The following is a 14,300-nucleotide window of genomic DNA, read 5'->3' as shown; positions in this document are numbered from 1 at the left end:
TTTTCTCACAGCAGATCGTTCAGTAGAAGTGAAAAAACGGCAGTTGTAGCTAGCGCTAGCTAACCGTTAGCATTAGTCCGATGCTAACATGTAGCATTATGTTAGCATTCTCCGTTATTTATGTATTTATGGGCTGTTGAACCACTTTGCTCCTCCCCATGTCTTTGTATCTTTATTTAGTAGAAACATATATTCATAATTCAGCATTTGTTAAAGTAGTTTTTGAAAAAGTTTTTGAAAAGTTAGTTTTTCAGATGAATAAGCCCCTGGGCATAAAGAATCACCAAAACTGTAAGCCGTGAGTTAGCGGCTAGTTAGCCACATTAGCCTGTATCTTGTAAACACTGCAGACTCCACGCTGCAGCACTAACAACATTTATCTCTGGTTAAATCCAGCACAGACTCTGATTTAGGGATTGTAATTCTGTAATAAAGTCAGCTCTATGTGGAATATTGTATTTCCACTAAAGAAATATCCAGTTTGTTGCTATTTTCTCTCCTCAGCTGAGAGGTCCCGTAGGTGCGCTGGCCGGTATCGGGATCTCATTAATGAGTACGAGTATTTGGTGTTGGCCCGATACCTGATCCTGGTATTGGTGCATCCCTAACCAATTTAGGCAGAAATGTGAGAAATTCCACACAGTGTACTCACTTTTTCCTCCCACTGTACATATAAACCAATCTTATTTGCCAGCATGACACTGGTTGAAAGTGAAAGCTTGTTTTCACTAATGTGCCATTACCAAAACTGCCTGCAGAGGGCACTCCAGGCAAATTCACACTCTTTACAGTCAATGCTGAGCTACCCAAAAGCATGACATGTCCATTTGCGCTTTTCTACATAATGACGCTACACAAACAGAATCTTCGAACCACCTCCTCACCGCTGTTTGGGAAGCTTTAATGCATTTGGGGTCTTCAGCTGTCCCGGGGCAGTCACATGGGCCGGCCTCCACCCACCACACATGCACACGCGTCAGGCCTGGGCTTGACTGGCCTTCTCTGCATTACTCATCCCCGGCACCCACCTGTTGGGGTCCCATTTGGGAAAACCATGGTTTAAAGGACCGCCTTGCGACACTGGCTGCGAAAACACTAACTGCCCCGGAAAAAAGATTGGAGTCGAGTGGAGAGAGAGAAGAAGAGGCTCTCCGGGATCACGGTCAGTGCAAGAGGGTGAACACACTTTTCACTTAGCTTTTTCTTTGCCTGAAAAAAAGAAAAAGTCCAGTTAAATGTGCAGTAGGCCTATACACAACAAATGACACTGCTAAAGTAGTAGTTAGCCAATGAATTTATATTTGTTTATGTTTTTTGGTGATTTTGAGGTAGCACAACTTGTAACTTATTCACTTATTTTTTGCCCATTCGTAAAAAACCTCTGTGTTTGTGGTGATGTTTCTCACATGATGCTTTATGCGTTAATAGAAAGATCAGAATTGCGAGGAGCATCATGGCAAATTATGACTCGTAAGTTTTTTTTAAAAAATCTTTTGCAAGCAAAAAAACGAGAGTGGAAAACAAATACAACCAAAATCGTGATTGATTTTTATGGCAACAGGTTGGATGACAAGGACTCCGTCGATTTTCACGACAACCCGCCCCTCCCTGACAATGTGGTGAAAGAAGAAGACAACACGGTGAGCCACAATGTATTGTTGTTTGCTATCAACACCTCAAAAACTACCACCTCCCTTTTGTGGATATAGAGTTATTTGAGTTTGGATTCATTGTACAGTGTTTCCAACATCTATGCAGTTTTTTGTACATTTTCAGACATCTTTATTTACCGCGGGGTTAGTTCTGGTTTATTCAATCATGTTTAAGCCTAACTTGAAATGAGAAATGACAATCATTCTGGTAAGTTTGCATGCATAAGTTTTTGAACTCATTTGACCTCCACATTGCCTCCGGGATGGCCAGACAGACTCCAGGGGAAGCTAAATGTTACTTAGTGCAAAACAGTAGTATTTGGAAGAAACTGTACTACTTAAATGCAATAGATACAGACGGCATCTCGTCATAGAAGGGGGCGTGGCTTCGCCGAGGGGAAAATACAATCTTTAGTGAAACACAATCTTCCTAACCTGGCTAACACCAGACTGCTGTGTGGGATCGAATCATTTGGAACTGCACAACAGCCTGGGGACCATGGCTGAAATTTTTGCATGGATTTGGGAACCAATCACAGAACGAGGAGGGACGGCAAGACAATGACGCGCTATTCGATATACGGAAGCTTGTAGTTTATTTACGGATTAAAAAAAAAAAGTTTATTTACGGATCAAACATGACATCAGCAGACGCTACGCTATTTATCGATCAAGCTTTAGGCCGTGTTCTAAATAGTTTAGCTCAAAAGTTTACAGCCGGTACGTCATACGTCATCGGATACGATGATGCGATTGGCTGTGGCTACGTACAGACGCCTGATAGACATTCGCAGCGCCCAATAAACGGCTATGGGCGATCGTAAACCACAGCTCTCCTACGAGAAAATGAATTGGTGGTCCCCAGACTAAAAATCACTTGTGATTTTTGTCTGGTGTTAGCCAGGCTACAATTTTCCACTCTTTTTAGCCATTTTCTAATGGAATATGAACTTATTTATCACACAGAAATAAAGTCAAGTGTAAATCGGGCCCATATGGATATTTTCTCACAGCAAATTGTTCAGTATAAGTAAAAAAACGGCAGTTGTAGCTAGCGTTAGCATTAGCCCGATGCTAACATGTAGCATCAAGTTAGATTTCTTTGTTATTTATGTATTTATGGGCTGTTGAACCACTTTGCTTCTCTCCATGTCTTTTTATCTTTATTTAGTAGAAAACTATATACGTAATTTGGCATTTGTTAAAGTACTTTTTGAACAATTAGAGAAATTTTAGATTTTTCTCCAAATTGTTTCCCCCCCTTAACTGTTTTCAAACATGACCATATATGGCCGACTCTAGAGATGCCGTCTGTATCTATACTGCGTATAATTTAACTTGATGTTTAGCAAAAATACAAGCATTTGTTTCATTACGAGTCTTACTTTGGTGAAATATACTCCTGCAAAGACTTAACTCCAAACTGTATTGGGGGCGGGACAGCTCATCGTCATGGAGATGTCAATGCGTTGCTTTGACGAGAGCCAAAACATAAGGTCCTCCCCCCACTACAAAAATCATATTGTTGGTATAGCTGCTCATTGGTCTCGATGGTGTGTTTGTTTGTGTGTCAGACATTTTGCATCAGTTTAGTTGTTGTGACATAGCAATATGTAGCTGGGAATGTTCTGCAGTGTGACTGTAACGCATGTAACGCTATATTGACATTTTTGACAGATCTGAAGATTTTGCAGTCTGTATCAAAGGTAGATATTAATCACACCCAGTAACAGCTCTGATAAAGTCTAGAATCAAGTGGAAATTTCCCGACACCTCCCGTCAGCTGAATAGAGTTACACAGTGGTGCTGTAATGTGTGAAGTGTCTCTGGTGTTAGCAGTTATTGTAGCGTAAATCCCGGGGCCATAGATAATCCTGGCTGCAGTCTGTCAGCCGCTGTCTATACCTCTGTCCCACAGTATATTTATGTCCACCTTTACTGTTCAGCTGCGTGACTGCTATTTCAGTCAGGACACTTTTCTATCAGCAGCTGTACATTACAATTCAGGGGTCATGTCAGTAATGTGTGCTCATTTGTTTACTGATTTATTTTAACAGTTTCTACACTAGATTTATCTGAAGTAAACAAAGGTCTCCAGTATATGCATGTTTATTTAGTTTATGTATGAAGGGTAAATAATGTTAAAGCAACTTAGCAATAGCAATTTTATAACATTGTAAACTGTCAATTGCTATGGGTTATAAGTGTGTATGAGATAAATTAAATATTTCAATGTAAGCGTCATATGTTACACACAATGGAGAATAATGTCTGGTGTTGCACAGTAGTTGCACGGTTGCGCAGCGGTTAGCACTTGTGCTTCACAGCAAGAAGGTCCCGAGTTCGATTCCCACCTGGAGTTTTCCCAATTCCCACCTCTATTTGTAAGTATGTATTTTCAGGAACCCTTTTGGTCTGATGTGATGGATTTGGGGAACAGGCCAAAACACTCTCATTAAACACCATTATATCAGATCAATTCTTTGCCGGATCCTCCTAAATACTTCCCGGATCCTTTACTCTGAAGAACTGAAAATTGGGGGAATGCGTTCCCTCAAACAGGGGATCAGATTAAGCACTGGACGGGGCCTTTCTGTGTGGAGTTTGCATGTTCTCACCGTGTCTGCGTAGGTTTCCTCTGGGTACTCCGGTTTCCCCTACCCCTAAAAACATGTACAATAGGTGAATCCTGCCTGGAAACCACTCACCGCTTTACCAGAGTTTGAATCTGGTGACCGTGGCATCAGCTCGATTTCCACAGCGGTATACCTACGCAAACAGGAAGTGGAGTAAACGATCAGCGAGTTATAAGCGGTTTTGCGTTACTATTTGCACAGGACTACGAATCACAAAACTCACCTTCTGTCGATGTGTTTTTGATCATTTACTGCAGATTACAAAAAAAGGTCTCTTTCTTGTGCAGTGTTCGTAGATTGTTATTGAGGGACTTCTGCATCCCGTGAATGACACTGCTCACGAACAACAAGTGACTGCAAATAAACAAATCTGATTGCACAGACTCGTTTGAGTTTTCTGATGCCGCCAACGAAATAAAAAACAAAAAAATACAGAGGGGTGTCATTCTGGTCTCCAGTGTTAATTTCGTCGACTAAAATATTTAGTCTTAATTTTAGTCAAAGTGATATTTTTGACGACAAAAATTGGACTAAAACTAAATTAAAAGTTTTTTATAAGACTAAAACTATGACTGAAATGTACAGATATTTTAGTCGACTAAAATAAGACTAAATAAAAATGAAAGGGAGAGACTAAAATCATCCAAACTTCTATTGACAGTCTGAAAGAGCCTCAGATCATGTAAGTTCTCTGCCAAAGGATCAGCTAAGCTTTGTTCATGTGGAGCAGCTCCATGAAACAGAGGAACAAGATTAAATATGATTATAATGAATATTATCAATGCAAAGTCGACTAAATTCGTCTTAAATTTAGTCGACTAAATTTACTCGACTAAAACTAGACTAAAATCGAATTACATTTTCGTCAAAAGACTAAGACTAAAACTAAATTAAAATATGTTGTCAAAATTAACACTGCTGGTCTCACCAGGCTAGAACCCTCCATCCCTGTGGTTCATTTAAAATTTTTTTTTTAAGTGATAGGTTATACACAGGTACACATTGATGGGTATATAAGATATAAGGTGCATGTACATAGGAAGACACAGGACACAATAGAAGAGACAAATGTGGTACATATGGGGATGGAGGGTTGCGTGATTGGATGAATAAGTAAAACAGAACTAAATGAAGGGGGTATGATCATATGTTGTCATTACGTTGACACTCCGAGGTACCCAAAAGCATGACCGTCCTTGTCTGTCCGCTTCCTCACCCCCACCCCTCCCCCACCCTCAGCCAGGTGGTTCTAACCATCAGCCTGGCTCCACATCTGGAGATGGGTCCTCCACGGGTGCATCAATGGTTGCCCCGACGGCATCGAAGGACGGGTCAAGTGCAGAGGACAAATTTCCATACGGAGACAATAAAGCACACCTTAACATCTTGGCTTTGAAATTAGGTATCACACTGGCATATAGGCTGTAAACTCTCCAGTCAATATTCTTTGAGACTTAGATTTACATGATTGGAGAAAACAACTCTAATCCTAACCCTAAAATGGCAGGTAACAGGTTAATCTAAAGCGTTAGTTTGTGTCTATTCCTTATCCATACTTAGCCACATAAGCATTTTCAATGGTGTGAAACTCGTATTCCAGACACAGGCAGAAACGGTCCCTATATTAAACCTCACACTGTATTCTTAGTCATGTCCAGAGTGTTGTGGCTGGTGCGAACAACTCTTAAGAACAGAATGACTCAACAGGCTTTCGGTATTTATAGAACCTTTCAAGCTCGATGTGCCAACCATGTGCTTGACGCAAAAGTCTTACGATCACTTGATTTGAATAAGTAGAGGACTCACAATAATTCCATTCATTTGAGCTTCTTTGTGACTGTCGATGCATCAGTCGAGGCCCATGACTTCCCTGCTGTCTTTGCTCACCTCTGTCCTGTCCCATCTGCAGGTGTACTTTATCTACGATGAAGAGGTGGAGGAGGAGGAGAAGGAAGAGCCGCCGCCCACGGAGCCCGTCAAACCAGTCAACGACAAACCGCACAAGTTCAAGGACCACTACTGCAAAAAGCCCAAGTTCTGCGACGTCTGCGCGCGAATGATCGTCTGTAAGAGCATGCTACTCTTTCTACACCAATATGTTGTGTTAATATTTAATCTCATGGACATTTTTAGAATTGTAAGCCTGTAATAAGCCGAATGCCCATCTCAACTGCGCATGCGTGGGTCAATCAGGCTCCTAATTTCGGCTACCAAACAAAACCACTCCGCCATTGAAATGTGTGAGCGAGTTCAGGTAGCGGATTGTGAACACTGACGTATATTGAGCCATAACCGTGAATTATAAAATTTACGGGCATTGGTTTAAAGACTATAAATCTCAAGTGACATTTCTTGCCAATATTGATGTTGTCAATATCTTGAAAATGAGGGAAAAGTCAGGACGGCGGCTCCGTAGGAAGGAGCGGACCATAGCGGACAGGGGGATGACAAGACCTGGGATTAAATCACTTAAATTTGTCTTGGAATCAAAGTTTCAGAACAGTGTTGATGTTAGATACAGTGGGTAAATTTCCGTCTGTCGATTAGCTATGTTGTACAGCATCAGATCACTCGTAAAAAAAATACTAATAAAGTAAATGTAGATGGCCTGTATGTGTACGTGGATCTCTCTGGTCACAATAGTTAAAAAAAAGATTTTGTTTACTGTCCACCTCCTTATTGACAAAAATTCTATATTTTTATTTCTCATTCCAGTTTAAATGTACTGAATATCAGCGACATGACGCCACAGTTTCAGACCCTGGACTTTGTCCAACAGTCGCCTTCAAGGGTCAGAAATGTTTTTCTCACATATTCTTATTCCAACTATGTGAACAAGGACTGATCGTCACTTTTGAAGCATCTCTACATATGAACGGCCGTTCACTTCTTACAGTTTCTGTCCATCTCCGTTCGCAGCCCTGGTTGTAAAAAATAGACTTTATGCTAACAAGCTTAAGCTTAACAAGCTCCACGGCGACGTCAAAAAGACTTTAAATTATGAACTGTCCAGCGGTTAAAACGGTCCAAATTAGAGCTTTCTTCATTGCTTTACACTAACTATCAATATTGTTTGGTAGCCAAAAGAAATTCCATTACCCATAATGCAACGGGCGACCCGAGATGGACATTCGGCTCATTGAGTATGTGATTTACTCTGTTCCCCTGTCTGTATGTGTCTTTTTCCTTTTCAGTGAACAACAAGTTTGCTTTGCGATGTAAGAACTGCAAAACCAGCATCCATCACCAGTGTCAGTCCTACGTGGAGTTCCAGAGATGTTTTGGCAAAATTGTGAGTGTCGTCTTGCGAGGCTGTTTTTCAGAGATAGAAAAGCAGAATGACGTCTCAGCGGAAAGTCCATTTATCTGTGCGTGTGCGCTTTGTGTCCTACAGCCCCCCGGGTTCAGACGGGCCTACAGCTCTCCTCTGTACAGCAGCCAGCAGAACGCCACTGTCTCACAGCTGCTGCCGTTTTGTAAGTCCAAATCAAACATCCATCTACAGCGAATAGAGCTTTAAACCCGCACAGCGTTGCTTTTCACACAATAAAGAGAACAAGCCTCAATGTCATCACGGGTGACTGTAGCTATCCATTAAATACAGCACTACAGTTCACATGTTCTGGATGTCGCAACATTAAACCTCCACAGTGGGATTACAAGCCTACTTTGAGATACTGTATACAGTTCAGTTATCTTACTTCTCTTTGTGCATCTTATCAGCACAGTCCAACCGCACAGATCCAGTGTTTGAGACGCTGCGTATTGGGGTGATAATGGCCAACAAGGAAAGAAAGAAAGGCTCAGAAGACAAGAAGAATGTAAGTGGACATTTGTTCCTGTATTACCAAGTTTCTCAAAGCGCTGTGGTCATTATCCAGTCCCACCTCAGTGGTGATAAGCTGCAAATTATAGCCACAGCTGCCCTTGGGGTAGACTGATGAAACCGAGGCTACCTGTCTGTGCCATCGGCCCCTCTGACCACCACTAACTACATTCATTATGGCCTATTGTACATGTTTTTGGTTGTAGGGGAAACCGGAGTACCTGGAGGAAACCTACGCAGACACAGGGAGAACATGCAAACTCCACACAGAAAGGCCCCGTCTGGCCAGGGATTTAACCCGGGACCTTCTAGTTGTGAAGCACGAGCGCTAACCGCTGTGCCACCGTGCCGCCCACTTGAATATTTCAACAATCTGTCTCTGTAGGTTACAAACCCTTTTGACGTGGTGGATGTCATGGCCAAGTCTCAATATCCAAGTCAGCAAAGGCAAAGGCAAAAAAAAAACACCTATATATACCAATCCCCCCAAAACTCTAAGGAGAAGTGTGCATAAAATTACTCAACAACAACAACAACCATTCCTATAACATATAAAAAAGAAAACAAAAAGAGAAGGCATTATTATTTCATTATTTTCATCATTTACATTTTTAAAACAATATTAATGTAAAAAAGGCCAGAGAAAAAGTTTGGGCACCTGCAGAATGAATGCCTCGTGGCCGTGAATATGGCAGCTTTAAACGCTTTTCTAGGCAGTCAAGAGTCTTTCGGTTCTATTTAGAGAGATTTTAGCCCTTTCTTCCTTACAAAAGTCTTGCAGAACAAAGAGATTTCTGGGCTGTCTGTCACACACTGCTCTTTGGAGTTTTATCCACTGATCTTCAATGATGTTCAGCTCAGGAGACTGTGGAGACCAGCAGAAAACCACCTCCTGAGGTCGTCCATCGTGGATGTTGAGCTTTGGTTCGATTCATTACTCATTTGTTGAAACCGTTTGCTTTTTACCATCAGCTTTTTCACAGGTGGGGTTACGTTGTGAGGTATTTATTCTGCAGGGTGCCCAAAAATATGCAGACAGCTCAGCCAATTAACAAGAATCTCCAGACACAATCCACTGAATTCAACGATTCGTGATTTACTATAATAATTTTGTTAAGATACAGTACACGTGCATGCTCTTCAGATGACATCACTGGACCCAGGTTATGATTAGCATTATGTCTGTTTGGCTCAGATGATGATGATGATGATGGAGGATGAAGATAACCAACCAAAAGCAGAGGAGGAGGGAGGTGATGGAGGTCAGTTCGAGCTGCTGTATTCTGTGTTAAGTACTCCCTCATTACTACTCTGCTTCCTCTACATTACAATAATGTCAAAGGTTTTAACGTCCTCATTTTACTGTTTCTCTTATGTAGCAAATACAGATGGAGACAAGAGAGGAGACAAAGCTCTTACTGATGAGAAGGTGATGCTGCAGATCAGATTTTTAACAATAACACTTAAGCTTCAGGCTGTGTCGATTGTAGAAGAAGTTTACTGCTTTTTTATGTAATTATTTACCCTTTAGGACATTTATAAGTTGTTTGATTTTCTTTTAGAACAAGAAAGTGCAGCCAGGGAAGATTGGCGTGTTCAGTCAGTCTCATTACTACCTGGCTCTGTACCGTTTTAAAGCCATAGAGAAGGACGACCTCGATGTTTTGTGAGTCCATTTCAAATCTTTTGATCTTTGAAACTTTCTCAGATGTTTTCTAATTGTCTTATTCTGGACACAATTGTTTCAGTCCTGGGGACCGCATCACAGTAATCGACGATTCCAATGAAGAATGGTGGAGGGTAAGTTCTCAACCTGAGGGTTTTATTCAGTTTTCAGCTGTATTGCTGGGTTGCAGGTGACATCACAGCGTTCTAAAGGCCTATCATAATATGTAGAGGTAAAATATCATGGACTGATATTAATGATCAGTTTTTGTAATTCATACATTTTCTTTTTAGCTATGACTTGTGAAAGTGTAATGCAGTTAAGAGGAAAAACTGGCTCCTGCCCCACCATTACAGTCTAGAACTTGCAATCCAGCAATTATAAACAATGCAACATTTTAATTGAATGATCCAGCCACAAGAGGTAGCATATAGGATTGCCACCCAGGTATTAGTCCAATATACTAAAAAGTACCTGAAAACCAACAAACAAACAAACAAAAAATCTCGATTTCATGTATTTACGAGCTTTAAGTGCCACTGCATTCCTGTAATGATCCAGAACTACACTTCTCTGTCTGTCACTCCCAGAAAGAGCAGCACTGATGGCCTTGGATTGGAGCTTTTGTCATTCAAATGTTTGACATTTACAAAGAATTTCAGTATACTATATTGACAAGTTTTAACAGGAAAAAAAACATCTCAAAATCTGCATTGCATTACCTTCAATTACCAATTTTCCAATTTCCATTTGGTAGGTTCTTTAATCAAGGGTGCATACACAGAATCAATACAGACCTGTATCTATAAAGAAAGCAAAAACATTTTTAATACACTGCTTGATGAATTGTAAACCAACATTTTTAAAATTTATTTTAGGAATAATGAGAGCCATTCACTAAAATCAAATCATAGGCAGGGTAACCCTAACCCTGACCCTAAGAATAACCCTAACCCCGACCATAAGAATAACCCTAACCCTGACCCTAAGAATAACCCTAACCCCGACCATAAGAATAACCCTAGCCCCGACCATAAGAATAACCCTGACCCCAACCCTAGGAATAACCCTAACCCAACCCTAAGAATAGCCCTGACCCCAACCCTAAGAATAACCTTGACCCCAACCCTAAGAATAACCCTAACCCAACCCTAAGAATAACCTTGACCCCAACCCTAAGAATAACCCTGACCCAACCATAAGAATAACCCTGACCCCAACCCTAAGAACAACCCTGACCCCGACCATAAGAATAACCCTGACCCCAACCCTAAGAACAACCCTGACCCCAACCCTAAGAGTAACCCTGACCCAGCCCTAAGAAAAACCCTGACCCCAACCCTAAGAATAACCCTAACCCAACCATAAGAACAACCCTGACCCCAACCCTAAGAGTAACCCTGACCCAACCATAAGAATAACCCTGACCCCAACCCTAAGAACAACCCTGACCCCGACCATAAGAATAACCCTGACCCCAACCCTAAGAACAACCCTGACCCCAACCCTAAGAGTAACCCTGACCCAACCCTAAGAAAAACCCTGACCCCAACCCTAAGAATAACCCTAACCCAACCATAAGAACAACCCTGACCCCAACCCTAAGAGTAACCCTGACCCAACCCTAAGAAAAACCCTGACCCCAACCCTAAGAATAAGGGTTGGGGTCACTAAAATCAAATCATAGGCAGGGTAACCCTAACCCTGACCCTAAGAATAACCCTAACCCCGACCATAAGAATAACCCTAACCCTGACCCTAAGAATAACCCTAACCCCGACCATAAGAATAACCCTAGCCCCGACCATAAGAATAACCCTGACCCCAACCCTAAGAATAACCCTAACCCAACCCTAAGAATAGCCCTGACCCCAACCCTAAGAATAACCTTGACCCCAACCCTAAGAATAACCCTAACCCAACCCTAAGAATAACCTTGACCCCAACCCTAAGAATAACCCTGACCCAACCATAAGAATAACCCTGACCCCAACCCTAAGAACAACCCTGACCCCGACCATAAGAATAACCCTGACCCCAACCCTAAGAACAACCCTGACCCCAACCCTAAGAGTAACCCTGACCCAACCCTAAGAAAAACCCTGACCCCAACCCTAAGAATAACCCTAACCCAACCATAAGAACAACCCTGACCCCAACCCTAAGAGTAACCCTGACCCAACCATAAGAATAACCCTGACCCCAACCCTAAGAACAACCCTGACCCCGACCATAAGAATAACCCTGACCCCAACCCTAAGAATAACCTTGACCCCAACCCTAAGAGTAACCCTGACCCAACCCTAAGAAAAACCCTGACCCCAACCCTACGAGTAACCCTGACCCAACCCTAAGAAAAACCCTGACCCCAACCCTAAGAATAACCCTAACCCAACCATAAGAACAACCCTGACCCCAACCCTAAGAGTAACCCTGACCCAACCATAAGAATAACCCTGACCCCAACCCTAAGAACAACCCTGACCCCGACCATAAGAATAACCCTGACCCCAACCCTAAGAATAACCCTAACCCCAACCCTAAGAACAACCCTAACCCAACCATAAGAATAGCCCTGGCTCCAACCCTAAGAATAGCCCTGGCCCCAACCCTAAGAATAACCCTAACCCCAGCCCTAAGAATAACCCTAACCCAACCATAAGAATGACCCTAACCCCAACCATAAGAATAATCCTAACCCCAACCATAAGAATAACCCTGACCCCAACCATAAGAATAGCCCTGGCCCCAACCCTAAGAGTAACCCTGACCCCAACCCTAAGAATAACCCTGACCCAACCATAAGAATAGCCCTGGCTCCAACCCTAAGAATAGCCCTGGCCCCAACCCTAAGAATAACCCTAACCCCAGCCCTAAGAATAACCCTAACCCAACCATAAGAATGACCCTAACCCCAACCATAAGAATAACCCTAACCCAACCATAAGAATAACCCTGACCCCAACCCTAAGAATAACCCTGACCCCAACCCTAAGAATAACCCTAACCCCAACCATAAGAATAACCCTAACCCCAACCCTCAACCCTAACCATTACTCTAACACTAAACCTCAAGTCAGAGGCAGGGTAACGTTAACCCCCATTTTCAACACCAATCCCAACCCTACCCTCAAACAACCCTAACCCTAACCCTGATCTAACCCCAAGGATCTAACCCCCCTAATCCCAAGCACAACCCTAACTCTTCCCCAAAGCCAAACCTAATCCTAACCCTAAACAGCTGCCGATACCAGAAAACCCACCTGGATGCGAAATGTGTCTAGCCCTAATACAAAACATGTGTAATAAACTCCATGCTCCTTAAGTTTTTATGCTTTTTTCGTTCAGCTCCTGTCCTGCTCGTCTACATGTTACAATAGTCCAGCTATATATGCATCAGTGTAGACCGACCATCTGACTACTATCTCCTCTGCTCCTTCAGGGCAAGAGTGGGGAAAGGACGGGCTTCCTTCCAGCAAACTACATCATCCGGGTGCGATCGGGGGAGAGGGTCTACAAAGTGACGCGATCCTTTGTGGGAAACCGAGAGATGGGCCAAATCACTCTGAAGAAGGACCAGGTCAACACACACCTCCTATAAGCATGATTGTGGAACATTGTAGAAAACAATTAGCATCATACCTTTGTAAAATGTGAACTGCCTTTGCAGAAGTGACCGAGAATAATTTAGTCAAACCTTACTTTGCATTTAAACTCTTGCGTGTTTGTCTTTTGTCCAGATTGTGGTGAAGAAAGGTGATGAGGTGAACGGTTACCTGAAGGTCAGTACGGGACGAAAGCTTGGCTTCTTTCCAGCCAATCTGCTGCAGGAAATTTGAGCACTATGGACATTACAGTATCCTGTTCCAAACACTATTCCCAGTGCTGCAATAACACTTTGTACTTCAACGTGTCCTGTACTTTACACTTTATTTAGGCTTCTCATTTTTTCTCTGAGGCCAAGAGCATAAGCGTTTATAATCCCAAAGACTTCTACACTTGTGTCTTTTTTTTTTGTATGTGCTTTTGAAAGTCTACACCTCTTGAGTTCACGTTTAAAAATGTTTAAAATATACACATACTACGCACATGTACAGTACATGTGTCATACTTAAGCTTGTGTTTGCGACAACATTAGACTGTGTAATTCTCCAGTCCTGATGATATTTAAGAATGAATTTAACACTCTATAAAAGCAACGGAAACACGAGGGGGTCAGTGCTTAACATTTTATCAGAACCACTTGGCTCGCAACAAATGTTCCCATCCAGCACGCTTCACAAATGTCAATTACAAACACTATTTTTAAAGCCGGTGATGCTTTGAAATGCCTTGGACAAAACAAAAACAAATCCCGAATCCACATATAGATACAAATAGACAGGCCCATTACCAAAATCCTTTGTACTATACCATGCTGTTGAGTAACTATGCTGCTGTTGTGTTGGTTTTCGCTACCGGGCAGTTGAGCTAAATATGTCGCTGTTTCTTTGAGCTAAAATGAGCGAAACAGCTGCTGT

At 42.2% G+C, this 14,300-nt stretch overlaps 1 protein-coding gene across 1 annotated transcript; it reads left to right on the top strand.

Annotated features, from left to right (window-relative positions):
• Positions 1 to 1,157: 1,157 nt before the first annotated feature.
• Positions 1,158 to 13,630, top strand: LOC306980093 (SH3 and cysteine-rich domain-containing protein 3-like). The gene is made up of 13 exons (XM_079579333.1): positions 1,158 to 1,162; positions 1,429 to 1,470; positions 1,562 to 1,640; positions 6,198 to 6,354; positions 7,483 to 7,580; positions 7,683 to 7,764; positions 8,012 to 8,109; positions 9,310 to 9,376; positions 9,494 to 9,543; positions 9,677 to 9,780; positions 9,863 to 9,914; positions 13,223 to 13,360; positions 13,521 to 13,630. The coding sequence occupies exons 2-13, from the start codon at positions 1,454 to 1,456 to the stop codon at positions 13,617 to 13,619; spliced, it is 1,041 nt and encodes a 346-aa protein (XP_079435459.1). The 5' UTR covers positions 1,158 to 1,162; positions 1,429 to 1,453; the 3' UTR covers positions 13,620 to 13,630.
• Positions 13,631 to 14,300: the final 670 nt, after the last annotated feature.

The sequence above is a fragment of the Gobius niger genome (genome assembly GCF_951799975.1).
Source record: "Gobius niger genome assembly, chromosome: 20".
NCBI classification, from domain to species: domain Eukaryota; kingdom Metazoa; phylum Chordata; class Actinopteri; order Gobiiformes; family Gobiidae; genus Gobius; species Gobius niger.
The sequence above is the reverse complement of the archived record's forward strand: the minus strand, read 5'-3'. Positions and strand labels throughout refer to the sequence as shown.

Coding starts and splice junctions, on each gene's coding strand:
- LOC306980093 (XM_079579333.1), top strand. Junction 7,765..8,011: donor CTCACAGCTGCTGCCGTTTT/GTAAGTCCAAAT, acceptor GCATCTTATCAG/CACAGTCCAACCGCACAGAT. Junction 9,544..9,676: donor AAGCTCTTACTGATGAGAAG/GTGATGCTGCAG, acceptor ATTTTCTTTTAG/AACAAGAAAGTGCAGCCAGG.